Source organism: Brienomyrus brachyistius, chromosome 24, assembly GCF_023856365.1.
Source record: "Brienomyrus brachyistius isolate T26 chromosome 24, BBRACH_0.4, whole genome shotgun sequence".
Lineage (NCBI taxonomy): Eukaryota > Metazoa > Chordata > Actinopteri > Osteoglossiformes > Mormyridae > Brienomyrus > Brienomyrus brachyistius.
The window spans coordinates 351,863-378,805 of NC_064556.1; the positions used below are offsets into that span (position 1 = coordinate 351,863).

Consider the following 26,943-nt stretch of genomic DNA (forward strand, 5'->3'; position numbering starts at 1 on the left):
AAAGATTTGCTTTAGTCTTCGCAAAACCACAAAGTAATGCCTGAACTGCTGCATTTATGATTATTGATGCCTAGTGTAAACACACAGAGGCTGCGTCAGAGCTTCCTGACTCACAGTTTTGCACACACCCTATGAATTCAAAATCGAGACCTTATTTACACAAACCTCCCAGTTATTCCATATCACAGCCTCCACAGATAGCAGGACGAGCTGACAAATCCCAAGCACAACATTATCTTTTCAGATGCCCACTAATTCCACAGTTTGTCACAAGCTTCCAATATGATGCTTTATCATTTTGCCCTGACATTATCATCATCATTGTGTCAGATTGCAATGTTTGTAAAAACTGGCTAGTTAAAAACTCATTAAAAACTCGTCAGTTACATGCACCAGTATAGAATGTGTTACTAATAACACAGCATTTCTCTTTACATAGGTTTTTTTAATGGCTACATTTCCATATTAATCGCATCAGAGATCCTCCAGATAAAATCCCTGCTAATTTTGGCCAGTGGGGGTTACTGTTAAGGATCTTTGCTTTTTCGTGGATCATGTTTCAGAACATTTATCTGGGGTTGGCGCCCCACCCTGGTTGTTCCCTGCCTTATGCCCATAGCCCATGTGTGGTGTCACAGACCTGTTATCACTTTATTGATCAATCAGGTGAAATAAACTGTGATCATCAACAGTGTCTGGTAAGAATCCAAACCTTTGTTAATACTTTGATGTTGTACAGGGCTAGATTTCACATAAGTAGACAAACCCACTGCTTTATCCCAAGATGATGAGTGAATGCACAGTATTGGCAGTGACACTTTTGTGCTGCATAGAGTCACTCCAGAATGACGACTCAGGCATAACCGGCTAAACCACTTCTGAACCCGTCTACTGGTAACCTGCCCTGTCAACTTGTCATGTTCCCGTTGGGCCAGCAGAGGTCGCTGGCCACCCCATAATCACCTCATGTTACTTTCTCTGTTACGGGCATGGTATAATTTTATTGATCAATCAGGTGAAATAAACTGTCATCATCATGTCACCTCATTGACTTCACTCCTACAGTGCCCTGTCTACACTCACAGAACCCGTCTCCTCACCTGTGGAGCCTGTCTTTACACTCACAGAACCAGTCTCCTCGCCTGCATCGCCTGCGGAGCCTGTCTTTACACTCACAGAACCTGTCTCCTCGCCTGCAGAGCCTGCGGAGCCTGTCTTTACACTCACAGAACCTGTCTCCTCGTCTGTGGAGCCTGTCTTTACACTCACAGAACCTGTCTCCTCGCCTGCATCAACTGCGGAGCCTGTCTTTACACTCACAGAACCTGTCTCCTCGCCTGCATCGCCTGCGGAGCCTGTCTTTACACTCACAGAACCTGTCTCCTCACCTGTATCACCTGTGGAGCCTGTCTTTACACTCACAGAACCTGTCTCCTCGCCTGCATCGCCTGCGGAGCCTGTCTTTACACTCACAGAACCTGTCTCCTCGCCTGCGGAGCCTGTCTTTACACTCACAGAACCTGTCTCCTCACCTGCATCACCTGCGGAGCCTGTCTTTACACTCACAGAACCTGTCTCCTCGCCTGCGGAGCCTGTCTTTACACTCACAGAACCTGTCTCCTCACCTGCATCACCTGTGGAGCCTGTCTTTACACTCACAGAACCTGTCTCCTCGCCTGCGGAGCCTGTCTTTACACTCACAGAACCTGTCTCCTCACCTGCATCACCTGTGGAGCCTGTCTTTACACTCACAGAACCTGTCGCCTCACCTGCATCGCCTGCGGAGCCTGTCTTTACACTCACAGAACCTGTCTCCTCACCTGTATCACCTGTGGAGCCTGTCTTTGCACTCACAGAACCCGTCTTCATGCACGCAGGGCGTGCGGAACCTTTCCCCCAGCTGCACCTGTGGAGGCCGTCTTCACCCCGAATAGGCCCAGCTCCGCTCACACCCGAGTCACTACGGTTAGTTGAGAGCCACCCTGACCATTCTTGCTGGCCAGGCCCATGTAAGCCAGCACCCTCCGAGCCTCACGTTGGACCCCCTTGGTCCATGGACTCCCACTGGGTCATGCACCTTCTCCCACAGCTCCTCTTCAGTTTGCTTCCTTGCCTCCTGATCCTGTTCCCTCCTGGTCCTGATCCCTCCTGGTCCTGTTCCCTTCAGTCTGCTCAGCCTTGGTCCTGATATCACTTTCCAGGTCCTGTTCCTCATGTGCCATGTCTTGCTCCTAGTCTGTGTGTGCCAAGTCCCCTGGTCTTCTCCCTAGTGATGTTCCCTGTTCAGCTGATCCTAACCCAGTTCCTTGTATCCTACCTGTCAGTCTTGCTTCCCCTAGCCCTTAATGTCAATGCTCAGTCAATTTAGTCCCCCCCCCCCCAGTCTTGGTATTGTTTCGTTTTTGTTCGGTGTTACCCCCTGACCCTGGGTACTCTGTTCCCGGTCCAGAGTGTCCTGTCCAATGGTACATTGTGTAACCCTGGTCCCATGATGCTATGACATTGGGCACATTTCAGACCGAAAAAATTGCATTTATAATTAATAATGGTCAAAACAATATTTTATTACAAATAAAACTATATGGTCACTTAAACATGCATCGATAATATTTTCATTGAATTCTTTTCTAATGTTAACTTGCTTACTTTTCCTACAAATGTATTGTGATTGATGAATATTGAATTCAGTTCTGCTGAACTCAGAAATAATGTAGCTACTGTAAATTACTTTGTTGTTATACATAAGAGGCAGACATTATTTGATAAGAAGTTTAGTGACACATGTCTAATTTATGTAATAACTATATTAAAACTGTCGAGTTTAATAAATTCAAATACTTATACGCATGACCTGTTTTATTACTGAATAACAAAGTGGATCGTCAACAGAGACTTGTTACAAAATATTTGCATTTAAATTTCCATTAAACAGTGTAACTACTGATAGCCATTGGTCATTGAAAAAAAAATCCCTGAAACGTTTTTTACCTTGATTTAAAGTGACGTGAAACCCTTCCTTCAATGAACCGACACCGTCCCATGCTCCAGTAAAACACAGATAAACGCAAACAGGCATTTTCAAACGCAAAACACAACTGTGACTCTCCACGCATCTCCGGCGTTTCCTACTCCGGCCCTAATTGGTCTGTATCCGCCGCGTCTCGGTCCGTCACCGGCCCTATAAGTGACATCCGTGTCGTGCATCTCTTGACTATGGCGGACGTGTGACAGCCCAGAAAACACAAGACTGTGCAAAGGGGGCTGTAATTAGATATTAAGTGGCCGATAGTAGGTCAATTGTGGCATCGGTATGAACATCTGGCTACTGGCGGCTGCGTTTGTTCTCACCGCCGCTTCCGAAGCGTCTAAAAAAGGCGACGATGAAGACTGGGTCAATCTGCCTAACAAATGCGAAGGTAAGCATACATTATGATTTTGGACATGCAGCCTTCATCGATATACAGTTTCTCGTTATCTTCTTAGTGGAGGTTGGATGCACGTCATCTGTTTGAGTATAACAGATCACTGATTAAAATAATAAACGATGAGACGTACTCGGATGCCGTCCCACCATTAACATAGCTGTCTGTGTTAGTATGTAAATTCTTGAGTATAGAAATGAAGTCTGCGTTTGAGGAAACGGGCAAAACCAAAGAAGTCATCGACAGGAATTACCGGTTTTTGGACGAAAAGGGTGCCCCGCCAATAAAATACGTCAAATCGTAAGTCTTCGTTCTATACTGTAATATAATGTGATCTCAGTATCATCGGTTTATAAACGCTTACGTCTGTGCGGTTTTCTCATACCCTGCAGGGATATTCGCTTTATTGAGGTGATGGAAACTGTGTGTCAAAGATTACAGCAATACAACGTCCACAAGGAGCGACCAGGCAGCAACCGCTTTGCAAAGGTGGGCGTGAACAGCGGGGGCGCTAGCAAGCGCCTGCCGATCTGTTCTGTTTTGTTAACTTATTATACCTCCTCGCAAGCTCTTGCTTAATGCCATCCATATAACTGTTCATATAATTGCTTATTTATCGCTTACTTCCTTTATCCTGCTTCTCTTAACGTTTTTGATCTGCCTGTCCTCCATTGGCCTGAACATTTGGCTTGCTCAGGGTATGTCGGAAACTTTCAGCACTTTGCATAATCTGGTCCACAAGGGGGTGAAAGTGGTGATGGACATACCTTATGAACTCTGGAATGAGACCTCTGCTGAGGTTTCTGACCTGAAGAAGCAGGTGAGTTTGCCGGAACCGGAATCGTCATCTTGGTAACGTCATACGTTGACCGAGTTACGGAGGATGTTAGTGCTGAACGTCATCGTCGGGAATGTAATTACACAAAGACGCCAGCAGGTGCCAGTATCAAACAAGATGTGGTGCTGAGTATGTTCGTACTACAAAGCCAGCGAAAGTTCCTGACTGCCGTTAAGTTTTAGAAACGCTTGATGGAGTAAGTTCTCCTGACACTCCAGTGGTGATAACTGAACAGAATTTTAGGCTATAATGCTTGTTTTTTTAACTGAATGTAAGTATTTGAGTAAACATGTAAACTATGCTTATTAAAGTAGTCTCACATGTTTTGAAAAATACAGTCAAACTGTGTGGTGTGGCCATCAATACTAACCCTAACCTATAAATAATACCATAGATGTTCGGTTTGCAGAACTGCCAAGCAACATATGGAGATGAATCATTTTGGAACATGCATACGTGACATTAAGTACCATATTACCATTAGTAGCAGGGACGACTGTAGGTGGGCGGCATAAGGGGGGGGCATAATTCACACAGAGGGGCCTACCTTATCATTAGCCAATGATATGCTTTGGACCTGTGACTGACAGAGGAGGGGTAACTCCAACAGCCAATCAGCTTTCAGCTGGGGTCAGTGCCCCTGTGGCCCCTCCCCTGTACACACCTCTGATTAGTAATGGGAGATATTGAAACACTGTCATCTCCACTGGTCCTCTCCCAGTCCCCCTGGATCAGAATCCCGGAGCCTCAGCTCCTGTCAGCTATGATCAACACTGCCGTTTGTTTTCCTTAACTGGGTTTGTGATCTGAGCGCCGCACACATACCGCCATTATTTTCCAGAAATATTACCTACTGCCCCCTTTGAAGGGTCAGGCAATCATTACATTCTTTCCCATTTTTGGAAATTGGGCTTTACTCTGATTTTTGATTCCCTCTGGATAAGTGACTGTAAAATGTATTGTGAAAACCTGCTTGTTATATTGTGAAAGAAAAAGCTCACCTGACCTCTGTGGGCATCTGCAGTGTGATGTGATGGTGGAACAGTATGAAGATGTCATTGAGGACTGGTACAGAGGCCTCCAGGAGGAGGACCTTACGAGCTACCTGTGTGAAAAACACGTCCTCAGAGGGCAGGATGCAGGTACTGAACCGAACGCCTGTCCTCTTGGTCAAGAAATACCAGCCCATAGACACAGTGACCCAACAGTCTGTTAATACATCACCTGTTAATCACAGCAGCACGCAGTTTGCCCCTGGAAGCGCTGCGCTGTGCTGCCCGCCTCGTAATATGATCTATAAACTGGGAGTAGCTTCCACAGACGTGTTATGAAGCCTAGTTTATTAAGTCTTTAAAAGTTAATGGGTTTGAATATACAAGAAATATGGGGGGGGGGGTTGTATGGGGGTCGAATCACCCTCCTTTATGTGTTTGTGGAGTTTCCATGTGCCCCCATGTTGTGCACGATGATCCTGAGCACTGCAGTTACTCACCAGTCAGAAGACGTGCAATTCGGTGAACAGGCAACTCTCAGTTACCTGTTGTGTGCGATTATTGTGCTTCCTGGGATGGACTCTGCCTCCCCCCCCCCAGAGGACCCTGAGTAAGATAAGCAGTTAGAAGATGGATGGAGTAGTGGTGGACAGATGGAGTGATGGATTGATCTATGGATAGTTAGATGGATGGAAGGAAGAAATAAATAGATGCAGAGCAGTACCAAATGGCTTTTTCGCTCCTCCTTACAGCTTGTTTGAGCGAGACATGGGGCAGGAAAAAATCAATCAACGAAGAGCCAAAGAAAAAGAAGATTGCAAAAAAGAGTAAGGAGGGGGCCAGAGGGGGGCAGGCGAGTCAGAGCAAACCACGAAAAAAGAGCAAGAAGAGGAGTGCACAGCCCAGCGAGGCGGGGGGGCGGAGCCAGAGTGACGAAGGCCTCGTCCTGGACGACGACGTTCCAAAGAAAGCCACCTTGCGTGGAGAGAAGACTGAACTGTAGCTAGCGGGACCTGTCCCACTGCTCCTGCCCACCATGCATCTCCTCCGCTCCATTAGCTGCTCCTCATCCCGCCGTGACCTCCGCCTCCTTCCCGGCTCCCAGCGCGGCTGTCCGCTCCTCATCCCGCCGTGACCTCCGCCTCCTTCCCGGCTCCCAGCGCGGCTGTCCGCTCCTCATCCCGCCGTGACCTCCGCCTCCTTCCCGGCTCGCAGTGCGGCTGTCTGCCCTCTCTGCTCCCTGACGTCTTTATTTCCTTCCCTCCCATCCTCGTTTTCCGGACGGGGGGGCACATGGAGCCTTGATCCCCGGGATGAGGCGCTCTCGCTCGAGTGACCCAGAGCAAGCTGCTCCGGGAGATTTTGTCAGGCCATCCATTAGATGCCTTCACCTGTCCTTCACTCCTCTTTAAAGCTTAGCAGGAAGTGAGAATTGCACACATTTTCCCATTTGTTTCAGAAATGGTCTTGATGGTTTTTGTATTCCAACACCCCGTCTGTATACTCAGCAACCAGGCCCATGGAATAATCTAAATCTTTATCATTTAAATCTTTAAAAACATGAGCTACACATAAAAATACCTGTAGACCCTTAAGTAAATATGGTAGCAGTGTAGCTCATTTCCCCCTATACACAGGGGTGGGGTTTTTGTTTGTTTCTGGCCCCCCACTGACAGTCACTTCACCCCTGCCCTCCCTAGTGTAGTAACTGTTTTTGGCCAGTGGGGGGGGGGGCTTAAAAAAACCTCAGAAACTGCACACAAATTTGTGGTTTGAATGGAGGTAAACACTGCTGCGGGGGGGGGGGGGTCTTCAAACACCAAGCCCTGCCCTGTGACTTGCTGGTTTACTTCCCAGATCGATGGGCTCTGTCTGAAGCGCTCAGTATCAGGGAGTCCGCACAGAGACTCGAGGAGCCCTGCTTAGTCACCAGGCCTTCACTGCTCACCAATGTGCGTTTATTTCTGCAGGACCACCAATCATTCTAATCATCATCTAATAAGACCAAAGTGTCTACAAGACTCAGCTGATCTGAGAAAAGCTGTCATTTCAGTGCTGTATTCGCCAAAACATGCTTTGACTGATAGTTTATTATTTGTATGAATTTGGTTAGTGATTTTATGCAGTTTGTTGCCGTTGTACATGCCCTTGACTTATGGAATACAAATCCTTCATTTCCTACGATGCTCTATGCTTATATTCTGCCTAATGCAGTGAGAATTATGACAGCCGATTCAGTATTAATGTCCTTGAAATTGTTTGGTTTAATTTTGTCGTGGTCTAACAGGACGATGTCATCAGTGACTTTGTTAACTCAGCTGCTGTAGTGATAGAAAAATCAGATTTTTTTTGTTGTTGTTTTAAATCTGGTTACTTTGGCGTTAAATGCTGCCACATGATGGCGAATCATAAGCTGAAAGTCAACTTTAAGGTGTTACTTTTTGGAAATGTGTGGTGATCATTTTTAAGTTTCACCATAATGCCTGACCTGATAAACCACTCTGGATCAGCGCCGAGTGAATGTGTCTAAACTAGAGGATCATTTTTGAAGTAACTTAATATCAGACATCCTCCTGTAAAAGGGGACTGAATTATGCCACACGGGTGGATTCATTCTGCCATGTTTGTGTGACTCTGTGAGTTACACAGGTACTTATTAATTCCCCGGTTGTTAATAAGATGATTTCTAAATAAGAGGCATTACTGTGGTAATGCATAACAAAAGAGATGTGTGACTACATTAACTAATCAGAATGTTCAGCATGTTACTATTTTACTAACTTATGTTACTGAGTGTTTCTTTAAGTGATTGAAATAAGTGCAAGAATAAACATTTCATTACCAGCCTCTGCTTTTTGGTAGATTAATGTGTCATGTGTATATACCTCATACTAGAGGAAGCCATTTGAGTGCTTTTCCTAATTACCGCGTCAGTATCCTCGCCTCTCCGACCTGCAATCCTGACAGCCCTGCGTACCGAGCGCTACGCTGATAGAGCGCTATCAGCGTGTTCCAGCCCCTGCCTAGACCTGGACCAGCTTCAGTCGCAAGCAGCTTATCCGGTAAAAACACTCATTCCAAGCACGGCCGATTATGGCTCTCCCCGGCATGTGTCATTAGCCGACCGCGATTAGGACCTTCCAGAGCCATGAAAAATAATGATACCTTATTTACCATTTGTACAGATACATGGGAATTCTTTAGTTTTTTGCATATCCCATCTTTCTCTTCTATGAGAGCAAACCTTGGGCTCAAAGCACAGGGTGAGCCATCTATCAGGTGTCTGCAGGGCTGCTTTTTTTAATGGTGCCTGACCGTGAGGGATGATGGGTAAACTCCCCTAGAGCAGGAGGGTTCAGGTCTGAGTATGGAAACCTTTGGCTTTTCAGTGCCTTTTCTCAACCTTGCTCCTGCCGAATGTAGCATGCCGTCTACCTGAGCAAATATGGACTAGACGAAAATCATTATTATGCTAATTAAAGCAATTTGGTCTTCAGTCGACGTACTGGATTCTTAGTGACGTAATATGGGCCATGCGCGGTTCCTGCCAGGATCACTGCGCAGATTAACACAGAAATCTACAGGCTAGATTCAGCATCTCTGGCTGGTCGCCAGCGAAGGACCATGGTTTATATCTACAAGGCGCCAGTTTAAAGCAACTTTTATCCGAGGGTTATGGGTGGAATCGATGATTTCTGGGTTAAGGAGGAGGTCAGAGGAGCGGACGGATACGCGACGGGAGGGGACAGGGGAAGGGAAAACCAAACGGGTTATTAAAGTCGAGTCCTTGTGGACTTCTGTTTGTTTTCATCCAAGTTTGATCCAAGAAAGTTTGATTATCCACAAACAAGTGCTAAAAAAGTATAAATCAAAATAAAAATCAATTTGCATAATATATCAAGTACGGTGCTAATTTGAGCTCCGGCATTATGCTTAGCCGTCCAAAGAAGGTGCTGGGGGGCTCATTAAAGATCAAACGTGCTTTTTTAAAGGTTTTGACATGAACAGTTTGTAATTATTGTGGGTTTTTTTTTTACACACGCTGTGTACCAATTTATATACATGAATTTGTTTGCATACGTTATATTAAGGGCTCAAAGAGGGACGTTATTTGAGGCTTCTCACTGATTAAAGGTAGGAGGCTTACATGTGAAATCGGAGTATAAAACGAAAACATGCCCTAACTTTACTTTCTTTCCCGATGATCGGCGGTGGCTGATTTGCCGTTTCCCTGCCCACCGGCCGGCTCCGCCAAGCCCATTAGATGGCACCAAAGCTCAATAAATTAAGCAAGTTTTAACACGGCTTTCCACATCAAAACCACCCACTTCTCAGTTAATACTCGCTACTTCCTACATGCCCCATATAACCTGCATTTTCGCGTATTGTTAGTTACGTGTCTTTGTGTATACACACCGCTACACCTACAGGCTATTAACAGCAGAATAAAAATCACTGCATACACATTTAAACTAAGGTATCAATTTCTTCGTTGTAATTAATATATTAATATTAATCTGTCGTCATCATATTATAACTTTAAGCTACAACATCGTAGGTGTACTCAAGTTTTAAATTCACAGCCTATTAAAAGCAGCCTACGACGAACGGAACTCTTGTTTTTACTGAAAGCTGAAGTAAGCGTATGGTGTTAAATATAATATTTATGGCCTGGATGTAGAAAAAAATAAGGAGCGATCGTAAATTCAGGATCTACTGATCGACGTAAAAGTGATCGCTTTTATAACATTAGGCATATTCTCAACAACTATATTATTTAAGATCGTTTTAGCTGCAAAACAAAAACATTGTCCTAATAAACTGGCAGCCAGTTGCTGAAGTTTACTGCCAAAAACAGACACCGGGGTTAATGCGCAAATGTTCGTTCATTTCCAGACGATCGACCCAGCGGCTCGCTGTTTATTGTCCTGCACAGTTTCCTCTGCTCACTCCTTCAATTTTGTCCTAACCCGGTTTTCTCAGCCCCGCTGCGCGGGAATACATACTTCAATTTCTTTGCCCACATAATGAACATCTGGCGGCAAGGTGTCTAAAACTAAGAAAGGAAAGAAAAAGAGGAGAAAAAACAACTCAATAAAACTTATGCCCCTTATTTTTTATGACCTAGATATTCTACCCCTTACTCACATACGTTCCGTTTTAGTGCATCTGTTGAAATGTATATTGTGTAACAAACGAGACATTTCGATTCCTAAATGCGGTACAGTTTAATTATGAAGCGGACATTTTGTATTTATGAAACAATTCATTTACTTAATTAAAGCCCGCACTTTGATCTCGAAGTAAAAGGTTTAATCATTATGCTTATTAGGTTAAATGTTCTTTTCTAAAATTTCAATTGTATCAAGATGGTTTGGAAAATTCCTTTACCTCTGTATTGAGAGCACTTGCCTAGTTGGGAAATACAATGAAGTGAAAAATAATTGAGGGGGAAAAAGTATATTTACTTTTATCTTCCGAGAAAGCCTGATTGAAACCCATATTCAGATTAAAGCATTTTTGTCTTTTATCTGATAGGAGATTGAAGAGTAGTTCTGGGAACAAGTGCCCCGGGCTCAATTTATTAAGCACTTCACCGAAGACACCGATAATGCGACCGGCTGTTCCTAATTCTGAAAAACGTCTCAATCTAAGGTTTTACATAAATCGTTTGCTATGTGCCCGTCTTTGTACTGCGATTTACTGCGGCGAGTACAGCTTCTGATAAACCCCAGTAAATGACCGCACATTAAAGCAAATATTTCACTTACAATAGCTCAAAATCCGTCTTCTGAAGTTTCTCATGAAAAAAAATCAAATAAAAACAAACAGGCCCTCTTATGAGTGATTCTGCACAAGTGAGAGTACAAACATTTCTATAATTAAAAAGCTGCATTTATAACATAAGTCAATATTTTTATTTGTTCGTAATTATTGTTGAATAGGAGAAACTGCCATGCTGATGTAAGTCCGCAGTTTCTCCGTGGAGAGCGGAAGTAGAGTTCCCTAAAATACATTAATCAATTAAAATACTGTGAGCGCCGCTGAATTTACAGCCACTGGTATTTCAGCCAACGAGATAAAGTGATTAATTTTTCTTTGCAAACAATTTACTCAGTAAATAATTATTTTTTTCACAATCGATACAACAATCAGGCGGTGCTGACTTGGACTTGGAAAGACTGATAAAGCGGAGCGTTTAAAATGCAGGGCGAGCTTCACGCGCGCGCTGAAGGGTTTCGAAAGCACCGGGAAAAAGATGTCAGCGAGGAGACACGCACCGCCCTCTTTTTCAAGCATCTGCCATGATCACCTTGTTTGTGCGGTCAAAATTATCGTCGTACTGGAAGGTTTTGCAGTGCAACTACTTTTTGACACATCGGGGATGCATGACGGCCAGGTCTCCTTGCGTATTCCGCTTCAGTGGCGCTTTAGCAGGGACGCGGCATGATTGAATTGAAGGGGGCCACGGTGTGATGTCGTGTATTTGCCTAAAAGCCGTCTTCGACACCAGAATCATTGTACTTTCTCGTGTTTCGCCTCTCCCTCCTTGCCTAATGGATAGCGAAACACTCCGGGACTCAATCCTTCTAATGAAAATACTGCATTAATTTTATTTTCTGATGTGTCATTGTAATTCAAGAGATGTTTTTAATCTTCCGATAGCTTCGACACAACAAGCCATTTAAAAAGTATTTGGCTGCTAGCCTTTTTTCTGCTCTTGCAAATGGGGGCTTTCATTTTATGCCGTTTTTCAGATCTGGACATTAAAAGCGCTTCTTCATTTAATTACAGAAGTGTATTTAAAAAAAGCTCAGACGGAGGGGGGAGGGATTTTGAAAGACACAGGAGAAAACCAAAGAAAAGCGAGATTTTTTGTTTATGGCATTTCCGCAACTCCCTAATGACGCGTAATTATATCCCAGTCATACTGTTCCTGCAAATCAGGAATGAACAGATGGTAGCGGGATCGTGGTGTGGTGTGTGGATCGGATCACCCCGGACCCAAATAAAACCGATAACCTTGAGAGACGTCGTAAGGGTAGCGTTCTGCCCCCCCCCCCCCCCCAAAAAAAAGAGAAAAGGAAAAAAAACCCGACGCATAAAGGAAGGTTCAAACCTTCTGAAACACTTTGGACTGGGGTCTTGTGCACTGTCAGATCTTTGCGCATTCTGTCCCACTGCCGTTTTTTTTATTTTATATAATGGGATCAGTGGACATAACTAGTGTAAATTACCGTTCAATTTGAGAACACTCAAAAGTCCTCTAAGCGTAATTTAAATTACGGCTTTGTACGTTCAACAGACCGACAGCAGAAATGTCGACACCGTAATTTAAAGCAATTTAACAACACGGGAGGTATATTGAGTGCCACGGAAACGTGATGAACTGTGAGCGCGAACCCCCATTTACTGAAAGCGTTATTGTGGGAAGAAACGACACTAACTCCCGTATTTACATTAGGACAGACAAGGATGATGAGTGGTCTGAACCATTAACTCAAACTAACCTTGGCTAAACATGCTAGCCCTTAGCTATTTTGCATAGGACTTCACAGCTTAGCCAGTGAAAACAGCAACTGCACTGAAAGCTATGATTCTCCACTTCCTTATTGCTGCCAGGGCCTGCCTCCTAAAGGTACTGCATGGCTAAGCTGATGTCACGCGGACAGATCCCTCCTTGTACTAGATGATCTCTGCTGATCCTCTTTGCTCACCAGATCCTTTGCTCTGTCAGGTCACCCAACACGTCCCTCTGCTCCCGCCATGGAGTCATAAATCCACTTCTCTCTCCTTATTCCGCTGACTCTCACCATCGTCTGCTACCCGTGTCACCCACATTTGGCCTGCATCCTGAACATCCTTTTTGGGCACGGCGCGCTGCCTAGCACCGCGTCGTGAATGACTCTCTCCATGTGGGTCTGCACATTGATAGTTTTGACCTCCAAATCGTCATTGACAGTGACTCCCGCCGACTCCCACTCCCTGCGCACGGCCCTCGCTTGGGCGCCTCCGCCTTGTTCACCACATTTTTGCTGCCAGGAAAAAGCAGCATTTTACCTGCGATACGTCATGGGAAATAAACCCCAGAAAGGTCACTTGCTACTGAGTTGCCCCTGTTTGCGGAGCTGGGTATATTAAAATTGGGTTCCTCCTTTGCCCCCCACCCCCCCCGTATGCTGGAACAAGCTCTTTAAATCCCATGGAGTGCAATTTGTCAGATTTTACACTAATAATAATATGCTTTGTCACTTTGAGACAGGACTGGGGAGGGCGCCTCTGTTGGGAGACATCTTGTTTTTGGATGTCGAAAGTGTGTAGGAAGCTGTCGCTACCTCATCGCTCTGCTTCAGAGCCAAAGCCCCTTTCAGTCTGAGACTGACTGACACTCTGCTAACAGGGCTCGCCTATGTGAGTCTGCGTGGATCCCCTCCTGCAGGAAGCACAACACGTCCTACATTGATGTATAGCCCATATAGTAGCCTAGCCACTTATCTTCTCTTGCTGTCACCTGTTGAAATAGACCCCCATAGTGCCCCTATTTTGAAACACTTCGCAGGAACGGATGTGTGTCTCAGGTTTGGGCTCGATTTTATAGCGTCATTAGACACACAAGTGTTGCGCTCCTGGTGCACGAAGTTTACTTACAGACCACACAGATTTTACAGGCATCACTGAGCTGATATGCTCACAAGGCCCTTTAGCAGTGGAATTTTTAAAAAGTCTGACGGAGCAAAACTTGACGGAATAATAGCACTCCAATTTAGATCAAAGTGTAGAAATTATCTGCATATCAAGGTTTGGAAAATAATTTCTCTTATCGATGGCAACGTATAGAACGGGCTAATCCACATGTACTTACATGGATACAAACAGCTCGTAAATGTTCGTTGTTGCATTATAAAACTTCAAAACACAGATAAAGCAAGACACAGATGGGATTTGATCCACCCTACTTATGAAGCCGGGTAGTGGGTGGGTTATGGTTGTTTAAGGTAGTCAGATTTAGTGTTTGTGGTGAACTCCGTGTATATTAACTTCCTTAGATACAAAAAAATTACAAAAAAAATGTTACGGATGAGCGAAACTTGGTGTGTAGGATGTGGTTCCTGTGTCTGCACTAATACCTTATAAATATCTGTCCTAACTTAGCCTTCCCCAAAACGGGATTTTCCGCTGGCGTGAAGCGCCATTCCCATCTATATTTTGGTGTGTGACACACGGATGCGTGTTCCTGGCACGGCGGTCTTGGAGCGGATGGTTAGTGCAATCTGTATTATTTACCCTTCGACATTGGAACCTCTGGCTATTTCCCCTGCACAAACGGATCGAGATGAATAATTTAGAAAACAAACATCCATCGTCCAGGGTGAAAACCTTTATTCACTTCCCAGAAAAGATGGCGAGGGATTTTATCATATCTGAAGCCTCATAATTTATTTTCTTTTTAGACAAAGAAAATGGAGAATTTGATGGCTGTAATCTCTTTGAATAAAAGTGTGGTCAAAAGCAAAATATTGATCTTATAGCACATTCTTCATCTGGTTTTATATCGCGGCCTCGTGTGGGGAATGCCAGAGCATTATGGGAATGCAACACAGGGATCTCGGCTGTTTATCTACGCATGGAGACAAGCTGTCCCGTCGCCCAGCACCGTCATTTTATTTTTAACAGTTCGACGAATTTGTGCGAAGTCTTGCAGGACACTCAGTAAACACACCTGTAAACGCTGCACTGACTATCAAGCGGCCTCAGTCAGAACTCCCTCCGTTATCTGTACACCAGGCAAACGTCTATGTAACCCTAACCTTAACCCCGTCTGCAAAAAGCACCCAGCAACTTGAGTGGGACCTTGCCCAATTTAATGTATAATTTGACGTATTCAAGGGCCCCTGTCAAATGCTGGGCCTCATGAATTGCCAGGGTATCCATACCCCTCCGATGTCCCTGAGGTGTCTGGCACAGGGGCGTCACCATCATCCTGCTTTGGGTTTGGACATGAGCTAGGCCTCGGGAAGGAAGGCCTCGGGAAGGAAGGCCTCGGGAAGGAAGGTCTCAGGAGGGAAGGCCTCGGGAAGGAAGGCCTCGGGAGGGAACGCCTTGGGAAGGAAGGTCTCAGAAAGGAAGGTCTCAGAAAGGAAGGTCTCAGAAAGGAAGGTCTCAGAAAGGAAGGTCTCGGGAGGGAAGGCCTCGGAAAGGAAGGCCTCGGGAAGGAAGGTCTCGGGAAGGAAGGTCTCAGAAAGGAAGGTCTCGGGAGGGAAGGCCTCGGGAAGGAAGGTCTCAGAAAGGAAGGTCTCGGGAGGGAAGGTCTCGGGAGGGAAGGTCTAGGGAAGGAAGGCCTCGGGAGGGAAGGTCTCGGGAAGGAAGGCCTCGGGAAGGAAGGTCTCAGAAAGGAAGGTCTCGGGAGGGAAGGCCTCGGGAGGGAAGGCCTCGGAAAGGAAGGTCTCAGAAAGGAAGGTCTCGGGAGGGAAGGCCTCGGGAAGGAAGGTCTCAGAAAGGAAGGTCTCAGAAAGGAAGGTCTCAGAAAGGAAGGTCTCGGGAGGGAAGGCCTCGGAAAGGAAGGTCTCGGGAAGGAAGGTCTCGGGAAGGAAGGTCTCGGGAGGGAAGGCCTCGGGAAGGAAGGTCTCGGGAGGGAAGGCCTCGGGAAGGAAGGTCTCAGAAAGGAAGGTCTCGGGAGGGAAGGCCTCGGGAGGGAAGGCCTCGGGAAGGAAGGTCTAGGGAAGGAAGGTCTCGGGAAGGAAGGCCTCGGGAGGGAAGGCCTCGGGAGGGAAGGCCTCGGGAGGGAAGGCCTCGGGAAGGAAGGCCTCGGGAAGGAAGGTCTCGGGAGGGAAGGCCTCGGGAAGGAAGGTCTCGGGAGGGAAGGCCTCGGGAAGGAAGGTCTCGGGATGGAAGGTTTAGGGAAGGAAGGCCTCAGGAAGGAAGGTCTCGGGAAGGAAGGCCTCAAGAGGGAAGGCATCGGGAAGGAAGGTCTCAGGATGGAAGGTCTCGGGAAGGAAGGCCTCAAGAGGGAAGGCCTCGGGAAGGAAGGTCTCAGGATGGAAGGTCTAGGGAAGGAAGGCCTCAGGAAGGAAGGTCTCAGGAAGGAAGGTCTCGGGAAGGAAGGCCTCGGGATCTGTGCTGACAGCTTTGTGTGGTAAGCATAGCCCCAATACTAGTCTGTGTGGCGTCAGGAGAAGGATGAGGGGGGACTGGCAGGGGAGGGGGCACGTTTAGAGCGGATCAGTGGCACGGAGATGGCAGAGCGGCTCCGACAGGCCCCTGCGGGAAAGCAGCGCTAGCGGCCGCTCTCGATTTAACGCTTCACTCAGGACATTCACATCTCCTTATTTCCGTGTTTTACAGCCGCTCTGTCGCACGGCTGCAGCTTTTAGAGAAGCATCATCCCTGCCGGCCTGCTCCGAATTCATCGCCACGCTTACGATTCCGCCGTCGCTCTCGTGCTTTTATGTCGTCTGCTGATCCTGCACTTTCTGCCGTGTCTCCTGGTGAACCGGTGAATTTTTTAACAGCTGATGCTCAGCCCTGTGCGCTTATGAGCTCGGAGGCCCCCGCTCTCCCGCTTGAGTACAGGATGGGGGGGGGGGGGTGAATGGAATAACATTGACTTTGCAGGTATAAAGAGACAAAGCGGAAGGCAGCAGACAGCTGTATTGTCCTTCTCTGGTGCCATCAATCCTCAGCGCACACGGTCTGCCGTGTGACAACACGGATGTAGTTGTTTTGTTTTTTTTTTGTCACTCCAATAAAGCAACACGAAAAGCAAAAAGGGAGAGACAAGGGGTGGGGGTGGCCAGGTGCGAGGTCAGCCAGACAGATCTCATCACCAAGATTAACAGTCAACGTAATTTGTGGTGAGACGTCGGACCTAAAATATACAGCACCTCTGTGAAGCGACTCAGCCTTGACACATCTGCTGTACACACAGTTTTTCCCCGAAAGACGTCCGTTAACAGAACAGTTGCTGCTAAATTTACCACGGGAATTAGGTGATTCGCTCCTATGACATTCGTACATTCCCTGGAAGATACAGAGTTACAGCGAACGCATTAAAAATACTGTACTTCAAACAGCCCGTCTTCAAAGGCCTATATGTATAATGAAAGCTGAATTAGTAAATCTTTACATGACTATAAGGGTAACTCAGAAAGGGGAAACCACTGAGACCTGCGCAAAGCGTAACCCCAACATCAAAAAGTATTTTCATAAAAAATATGGCGAACATAAAGCTGTCGGTGTTTCGCCTCAGTCAAGATCTCAGCGAAATCCTGAAAGAATCTCTTTCAAGGCCCTTGCTGCGATCGCCTGTAGTCATTAAAGGACGACTGAGGCATCATGGGTAATTATCAGGAATGACACCAGAGCAGGTCAGTGAGCTGTGGCTTAATGTGCTGCTGGCTTTGGGAAGTGCGATTGCCTCACACTGCAGGGCCTGTCCCGTTATTAATGGATGACCTTTGTGAATTTTACTGGTTATGGAGTGAAATTAACGTCTCTAATCATTTGTTATAGTCACATCCGCTAATGCCCGCTGAAGGTGAAAGGTCTGATGGGATTTTTTTTTTTTTTTGCGGCTATTTTTTTTGTCAAAATAAAACTGGAGGGATGACCGGCACCGTGGAGCCGGGGACGGGATGCAGGTGGGTCATCGGCAGGGAGCGGGGAAGGCCTCCGGGCACGACTGCCGTTTTACCCATAACGCACCTCCCTTCATAGTGGGCGATCCTCCCCCTGTGCGGCCAGCGACAGCGGGGAACCCGGACTACCGGGAAAATGAGTCCAGTATGGTGGCAGCACTGGCTGTCTCTTTGTTGTGGCTTTTTACCGCCTTTCTGAGCCCTTGGAAGTAAACAGGTAGTCGGGCTGAATGGGCCCCTACAGGGGTTCTCGGCAACCGCGACGCAAGACAGCGCTCCCTCGCCACTTCAAAGGGACCAGAGGGAGAGGGAGAGAACGAGCCTGAACTGTACGCCTTTCCTACCGAGCCTTGTTAAAGCAGCTTGTACAGTAAAAGATCACTTCAAAGGGGCCCACCGCCAGCCGCCTTGAAAGGCAGCCCATTGTTTTTGCATTTCATTACCCTGTGTAGGATATTAATCCTCACTGCACCTCGCTAAATCTTAATTAGTCTGATGATAAAAAAAAAAAACAATGCAAGCCCACAAGAGTCGTGTCATCAAACCCACGTAAATATCTCCCAGTAAAAGGGTTGGGGGCTGTATTGCCCACCCGGCTCATGTACCGGTACCATCTGGGTTTGTGACCCATGGAAGCTGTGCTGTGGATTAGCTGCCCGGAACACGCTGGCATCTGGCATGAACAGCTGCGGTATGGCGGAGGAGTGTGGGCAGACTGCCGCATGTCACTGTGTCCCCAGTGCGGGCAGACTGCCAGATGTCACTGTGTCCCCAGTGTGCGCAAACTGCTGGATGTCACTGTGTCCCCAGTGCGGGCAGATTGCAACATGTCACTGTGTCCCCAGTGCGGGCAGACTGCCGCATGTCACCATGTCTGCAGTGCGGGTAGACTGCAACATGTCACTGTGTCCCCAGTGCGGGCAGACTGCCGCATGTCACTGTGTCTGCAGTGTGGGCTAGACTGCCACGTGACATTGTCCCATACAGGCCAGATTGCACCCAGTGTCGGCTAGATTGTGGCTCAGACTGTGGCATGCGACTTTGTCCCCAGCGCAGGCAGACTGCGGCATGCGACTTTGTCCCCAGCGCAGGCAGACTGCGGCATGCAACTTTGTCCCCAGCGCAGGCAGACTGCCACATGCGACTTTGTCCCCAGCGCAGGCAGACTGCCGCATGCGACTTTGTCCCCAGTGCAGGCAGAGTTGGCTCTGGCCATTTGCGGCCCTGTCATCACCGCACCCATGTCTTCTCCCCTCATGCAGCAGTTAACGTGCCCACAGGAACAAACAGCCGTTTATGTTCACATCTGAAATTTCATACAGTAAATGAGACGTTTCTTTTTCCCCCCACAGTCCAAAGACAGACATTTGGCCTCATTGGCACCTCAAAATTACACGTAGTGTGACTGCGGGTGTGTGTGACTGTATATGTGTGTGTGTGTGTGGGCGCGTGTGCTTGTCGCCCTGCCTTCTGGCATCCAGGGTCTACCCCAGCCTTGGGCCCCATGCTGGCTGGGATAAGCTCCAGTAACCACTCCTGGAAGCCAGGCGAAGTGGATGGGGAAGTGAATCTTTAATGGAAAAAGCACTAAAAATAGAGGGTTACTTATCTGAAATGATGACAGTTCATTTTTGTTTGCTGAGTAACAGAATGCATGCTTGCAGTAATTGTGATATAGAGGTTTAACATTTCTGTAGATGTTACTTTATGAAGTATAATGCATGTTTGTGACAACACAGCACCTTAATGTTAATGGCTGTTATCACATCACAGACTCATTCAAATAAAATGATATTTCACAGGTCAACATAAAGTACTATAAGGAAATATTCTGACAATGACGGTTCCAGCCAAGGTCAAATGGTTTGTTAGCCGGTAGAAATAATCATGATTGAGCGTATCATTTCATCATAAAGCCACAGAGGACACAGAGATAAAGGATGCAGAACAAAGGATATGGAGTCAGAAGATACAGAGGTAAAGGGAACACAGAGATAAAAGACAAGTAAAAAGCAAAAGATAATGCACACAAAAGAACACAAAGATACGGAACACCGATGAATGACGCAGAGATACACAGTGTAGTTAAACAAAAGAGAGATAAAGAGCAAAGGTGAATGACACCAAGATAAAGAGCACAGAGTTAAAAAGCAGAGGTAAATGACAGAGAAAGAGCACAGAGATAAAGAGCAGATGTGAGCGACACAGATGTAGAGCACAGAGATAAAGAGCAGATGTGAGCGATAGAGATAAAGAGCACAGAGATAAACAGCAGGGGTAAATGACACAGAGAAAGAGCACAGAGATAAAGAGCAGATGTGAGCGACACAGATGAAGAGCACAGAGATAAAGAGCAGATGTGAGCGATAGAGATAAAGAGCACAGAGATAAACAGCAAGGTAAATGACACAGAGTAAGAGCACAGAGATAAAGAGCAGATGTGAGCGATAGCGATAAAGAGCACAGAGATAAACAGCAGAGGTAAATGACACAGAGAAAGAGCACAGAGATAAAGAGCAGATGTGAGCGACACAGATGAAGAGCACAGAGATAAAGAGCAAGGTAAATGACACAGATGAAGAGCACAGAGATAAACAGCAAGGTAAATGACACAGAGAAAGAGCACGGAGATAAAGAGCAGATGTGAGCGACACAGATGAAGAGCACAGAGATAAACAGCAGAGGTAAATGACACAGAGAAAGAGCACAGAGATAAAGAGCAGATGTGAGCGATACAGATGAAGAGCACAGAGATAAAGAGCAAGGTAAATGACACAGAGAAAGAGCACAGAGATAAATGATACCGAAGTAAAGAGCCTCTGTGATGTTCTCAAACAAGCTGTTCCGAAGATGTCAGAGGATCTTCAGCATAACATCCTTGTCGGCATGGCGACCCTTGTGTGCACTCGTGGGTCTCGTGAAGCCACAGTCCAGACTCCAGTGCAGGGCAGGGCAGGGCGTTGACCCCATGGCTTGGTATCCACTCTCATGTCATGTAATGGCTTCAGCAGCCCTGACCTGTTCCTCCCTGCTCTCCTGGGATGTCCGCAGAGTCACGTGACAAGCGCTGGAATCCAGGGCCGGCCTTGTTTACACAGCTCATTTTCCCCCTTTAAATATCTCTCTCGGAATTTGTATTTATATCTTTGGAATGGCCGTGCCTGAAATGCGTTAATACGCCTCCAGAGAGGAAGCGGTCCCGCGCGCAGGACCAAATAAGAGCGCCTGCATCCTCCCTCCTTTATGCATCTCGTGAGAAAGCTGCTTGCAGGCCCTGATGCATTTTCCATGACAGATCCAGCAGTGGAAAAGTCTGACAGTCGTCTTTGGACCCTAGCTGTGGGCTTCGGGGGGTGGGAGGGCACAGGGACAGTGTCACACTGCATGGGCTCCGCTATGGGGACTGGGGGTGCGATCCCACCCACAGGAGAACCGACCTCCTGCGATCATCCTCCTACTGGTATCAGTCTCTTAATTACATGCCCTGAGAGGGAGCAGGTCACAGCCGACCCTCTGCAGTACGGCCGTCCCTGTCAGGCGGCTGTGGGCTCCGGCCCCGAGAGGGAGCAGGTCACAGCCCACCCTCTGCAGTATGCCCGTCCCATCAGGTGGCTGTGGGCTCCGTCCCCGAGAGGGAGCAGGTCACAGCCCACCCTCTGCAGTACAGCCGTCCCTGTCAGGCGGCTGTGGGCTCCGGCCCCGAGAGGGAGCAGGTCACAGCCCACCCTCTGCAGTACGGCCGTCCCTGTCAGGCGGCTGTGGGCTCCGGCCCCGAGAGGGAGCAGGTCACAGCCCACCCTCTGCAGTACGGCCGTCCCTGTCAGGCGGCTGTGGGCTCCGGCCCCGAGAGGGAGCAGGTCACAGCCCACCCTCTGCAATATGCCCGTCCCATCAGGCGGCTGTGGGCTCCGTCCCCGAGAAGGAGGAGGTCACAGCCCACCCTCTGCAGTACGGCCATCCCTGTCAGGCGGCTGTGGACTCCGGCCCCGAGAGGGAGCAGGTCACAGCCCACCCTCTGCAGTATGCCCGTCCCATCAGGCGGCTGTGGGCTCCGGCCTTGAGAGGGAGCACGTCACAGCCCACCCTCTGCAGTATGGCCGTCCCTGTCAGGCGGCTGTGGGCTCCGGCCTCACGCCTTGGCTATAAACAGGGTCCCCACGGGCCAGGCCGTTTTAAATGTTCCATCATCCATTAACTTCAATTCGAAATGATATTCTCACAGACATTTCTCACATTCCCTACAGCATCCTCTCGCCAAATTAATTCTGCCTATTTATAATTAGTTTCTAATTTGGTTAGAGTGAAATGGAATATTTTCATAATTTGAGCAATTTTGTCACGTCTCCACAAAGGACTTCCCGATTATGAATAATCATTCCCATCCACAAACACAGCTCATCAGAGAGGACAGGCTGCCGTGGATGGAGGAATTTAAGCTGTGTGGGCAAGAGACTGGGATACATGAGGGGAGAAATGTTACAGTTAGGGTTAGGGCAATATCACACAGACACAGACAGACACAGATATAAAATGAAACACACAGAGACACTGCACAGATACACACAGACACACACACACAGACTCACTGAACACTCAGTCTTTAACTGGTCGATCTGTCCAGAACTTTACTGTGATTTTTAAAAATCAGCTATTGATCTAGTTGCTGTCATTAGCCAGAAATTAAATTCCCACTCAGGGAAAAAGCTGGAAGCTGGATACAGTAATAAAACAAATGAGCCTGAGTTTGCATGTTCTCCCCATCTTGCGGAGGTTTCCGGAAAGCACGCTGGTTTCCCCGCAGTCCAAAGACATGCAGCTGGGCTCACCGGCATCTCTGACCTGACCGCTGCCTGTGGCTGTGTGGGTGCAGCCTGTACCCTGCCCCCGCCTTGTGCTGCTTGGGACGGGCTCCTGACCCCCCCCCCCCCCCCCCCATACTGGGTGAGTACAACTGCTTTGAATTTGCATCTTTAATTGTTAATATATAAGCATTTCAGTTTTGTCTACTTTCTTTAAAGGTCTCAGCTTAACACGTTTTCAACGTTATTGTGCACTTCAGGCCAAACAACCGTCATCACTTGGCAGCTCAGTCAAACCAAGGGGGAGTGAGACAGGTGATGTGAGGGACGCGAGAGGAATCCGGGCGCCGGGATCTCCTTGGAGCCCCGGCGAGCTCGCGGGACACGAAAGGGGAGGGTCTCCGAATGATGAAAAATTATAGCTGTCAGGGATAATAAGAAGTTGTCACTGCGTGGTAGGCGAGTAACTGGGAGTTTACCCTCCATTAACGGCTTTGAGAGGGGGCACGCGGCAGCCGGCGTTCCCGAATTAGACGCGAGCGCTGACTCCCAGCCTGGGGAGGGGGACTTATTGATGGGGGAAGTAGATATTAAATTAATTGGCAGAGTGTAAATTGTGAAAGGGCAAGCGAGATTCGGCTTTGTTCTCCAACAAAGGGGGCTGGTACGACTCAGGCTAGCGCCAACTTAGCGGGACGCCGGCATGCCACCGTCACCGCTGACGGGGCTGTTATTAGGGTTATTCTTACCCCAAGCTGTCGATCTGCCCCACAGCCGTAGGTATCGTCATCAGCGTCTCGCACGTAGAGAATCGGCGAGCCGCAACCAAGACCGCGTGAAAACAAATAGCGAGTGACGTATTCAGCGGTTCTGTGGGCAGCGAGAGGAGCAGCGAGAGGAGCAGCGAGAGGAGCAGCGAGAGGAGCAGCAATCGGCGGCTGCGTTTGGGATACGGGATTGTGGAGGGGGGGCAGAGGGGGGCTGCATTCATGTTTAATGGGGGCTCTCGCTGGCAACAGCGGCATATGTCACCAGCTAATTGCAGGACCCCCTCCCCCCGCCCCATGCACTCGTCCTTTCGTTTGTTTAATTTACCGACGTGCTTCCATGTGTCTCCCATGACCGGGCAGGACGAACGAGCAGACGAAACGAAAATGAATTTGCTGATAAATAAATGCATAAATAAATAAATTAACAGATGGATGCTGTTTTTAATAAAGGTTAATAAAGGTTAGCATAGACTTAGGTACTTCGTATAACAGGTAAAGCAGAAAGATGGTGAACTGATACGTGCTAAACGGAATCTGACACCCCCTACGGACAGATTGATAGGATCCACACAATCCTGGATCACAGGATCTCCACTATGTGTGAGGGGGAGATCCCATGGGGGCTCAGCTACATGTGTGATCACAGCAGAGGGTGTTCTGGGGGGGGGGCTGGGCAGGTCAGCAATTTTACAGAGCCAGAAACCGCTCCCCCCCCCCATGAATATATAATGGGAAAGAATCGCAAACAACAGAAACAACAGAGATGGGATGGGCTAAAGCCTGGGGGGGCGGGGGGGGAGCGGGGGGAGTCTCTGAGAGCTTATCAATAATAGATGATTCAGCGGCACAGGCAGCCGGCCTGCTTGCCAGACACGCGTATCAGCAGATGGGAATATAAACGCCTTTGCAGCAGACATACCCCTGTCTATGAGCCCTGCCACGGCCAAGTGGTGGAAAACGCCGAACGGAGGCGTCCCAGGCTCGTCAGGCACGCCGGCTCCCTCCCCGGGCTGACATGGAGACGTCAAGGACCCGGAGGCCTGCAGAACCTTCTGGATCTCTTAGGTTTTGGGTCATCTGTAAAATCATTCCGATTAAGGAACTCTCTGGCTGCTTCTGGGGAAGCGTTTACATCCACAGAAGCCTGTGATGGTCATATTCCATACCGAGGGCTGCTCCAGCACAGTCTTCTGCTACATACAGGGCCCCCCCACATTATTTAACTGCCCCCTGTCTAACCTCATGCCCCTGAGTGTTTTTTTCATTTATACATCAACTATAAAGAGAAACTCTATTAAACTTTCACAATGTTTACTGTGCAAATCTCCTGTTAGACTGTAAACTAAGAATGCATGACCTTCGATCCTGATGCATTTCCCTGCCTTAACCGTGAGTGTGATTTAAATGCTCAGCACTTTTGACAGTTTTATTTCTAAATTCAGCATACAAATGAACCAGATCTTGTCTTTATCATTCATTCAGACATTACAAATAAGCAAATAAGCCGCATGACTGCGATACTGAGCTGGCTGTTATGATTCGCAGATAGCTTTGTATTTAATTACTTATTTCATAGGGGTCTGATTATTTATTGTCTCTAATACTTGTTAAATATCTGGGTTTCAGGCACTCAGGGGAAGACGCATAGTAAGGTGAATGAAACAGGTTTGCAGAGAAAGCCTTTGGAGACTGTAGTCACTTTGCATAAAGGGTCACATGGTCACATAATCACATGACGTCACACGACGTCCCTGTGGCACAGGGTATTTTAATTAAGGAGATGGTGTTATCTAAGCACGGAGACTGGGATTAATGCGCTTTGGCATCTGCAGGATGTCTTTGCAGTGAGGAAGTCGCAGGCCACTTTGGGAGTGGGTTACTGGCTGCGCAGTCACAGCTAACACTTTGGGAGTGGGTTACTGGCTGCGCAGTCACAGCTGGCACTTTGGGAGTGGGTTACTGGCTGCGCAGTCACAGCTGGCACTTTGGGAGTGGGTTACTGGCTGCGCAGTCACAGCTGACAGTTTGGGAGTGGGTTACTGGCTGCGCAGTCACAGCTGGCACTTTGGGAGTGGGTTACTGGCTGCGCAGTCACAGCTGACACTTTGGGAGTGGGTTACTGGCTGCGCAGTCACAGCTGACACTTTGGGAGTGGGTTACTGGCTGCGCAGTCACAGCTGGCACTTTGGGAGTGGGTTACTGGCTGCGCAGTCACAGCTGGCACTTTGGGAGTGGGTTACTGGCTGCGCAGTCACAGCTGACACTTTGGGAGTGGGTTACTGGCTGCGCAGTCACAGCTGACACTTTGGGAGTGGGTTACTGGCTGCGCAGTCACAGCTCACATTTTAAGGGTCCTCTGTCCTGTGTTCTGGCAATCATACGGTGTGAAGGACCTTCCCCAGAAAAGATTACATTCCTTTAAAAGCATAAAAAACAGCTGAAATGACAAGAGGGTCGTGGGGGGACACAGGGTGTCTCACTACAACATATAGTAACAATGACAGAATTTAAATCCCAGTAAATAATAAAATTCTCAGTTCAGCTTTGATAGCTGTGAAGTGAATCTTTAATCTTAGTCTTAATATTTCTATATGGACCCACGCTTCTTAAAATTCTGAATATATTCAGAATATTCGTGGCGGACTGAAATGGAGCAGCAGTGTTGTCTCCACGTTGAGGACTACGGCTCCGTTAGGGCTGAACCTCCCATGATTCAGGTCACCACCAGTGCACTTACTCAGCAGTCATGGCCGCACCAATTTGCATTTAGCTACAAGTTACCCCAGAACTGAAAGAGATCTGCTTTTTGAGTGATTTTGCTGTAATTCATCTTTCACACACAAAGAAGGAAGCTTCGCCCCATTGGCTAGTTTGGGTCAGTTCACCAGTGCTTACCCCCCCCCGAGTCAAAATCACACGGGTACACGTCACACGGGTACAGGTCAAACGGGTACACGTCACACGGGTACAGGGCTATAGGTCACATGACTACTTTGACATTTTCATGCCGCAAACGTCAGCAGTAAAGACTGTTTCAGTTTTATCTTATGCACAGCCAGGTCTCAGCCTTTCCGGAAGCTTCTGGGATGTGGCAAAGCAGAAACCATCCCTGAAATCCCCGTTTCAGGTGAAATATAAGTAAGAAAATGCCAGGAGACAGCCAGCGGAAAACATGCCCGTGCGGGGGGTCCAGGGTCTGCTGATTGGCCAGGACTGCTGGGGACGCTGTGCCACTATAGCAGTCTGCTGACTATACAGAGCAGACAGGCTGCAGGGGCTGCAGGGGCTGCAGGGGCTGCAGGGGAAGGCTGAAAATCAAGTGCCGGTGTGAAGTGCAGGTTCCCGCATTGTTGGCTATGGAGCTGCAATCCAGGCTTTTCAATCAACCCCCGACAAAGCAAGCTTGTTCATGACAGGATGACCTCCTCCACAGCCAAAACACACCACAATGGAGCTTATTTTCTGAAACTCCTCACTAGTAGAGGTT

At 47.8% G+C, this 26,943-nt stretch overlaps 1 protein-coding gene across 1 annotated transcript; it reads left to right on the forward strand.

Moving 5' to 3' along the window:
- Positions 1–3,109: 3,109 nt before the first annotated feature.
- Positions 3,110–8,096, forward strand: LOC125720102 (protein canopy homolog 3-like). Its single transcript, XM_048995179.1, has 6 exons — positions 3,110–3,416; positions 3,596–3,722; positions 3,815–3,911; positions 4,120–4,242; positions 5,285–5,402; positions 6,005–8,096. The coding sequence occupies exons 1-6, from the start codon at positions 3,311–3,313 to the stop codon at positions 6,253–6,255; spliced, it is 822 nt and encodes a 273-aa protein (XP_048851136.1). The 5' UTR covers positions 3,110–3,310; the 3' UTR covers positions 6,256–8,096.
- Positions 8,097–26,943: the final 18,847 nt, after the last annotated feature.

What these genes read in the sequence shown, in the direction of transcription:
- LOC125720102 (XM_048995179.1), top strand. Translation starts at nt 3,311, where the DNA reads ATGAACATCTGGCTACTGGCGGCTGCGTTTGTTCTCACCGCCGCTTCC. An exon ending in TCTGCCTAACAAATGCGAAG is followed by an intron (nt 3,417 to 3,595) that starts GTAAGCATACAT and finishes TGTCTGTGTTAG; the next exon opens with TATGTAAATTCTTGAGTATA. An exon ending in GCAGCAACCGCTTTGCAAAG is followed by an intron (nt 3,912 to 4,119) that starts GTGGGCGTGAAC and finishes TGGCTTGCTCAG; the next exon opens with GGTATGTCGGAAACTTTCAG.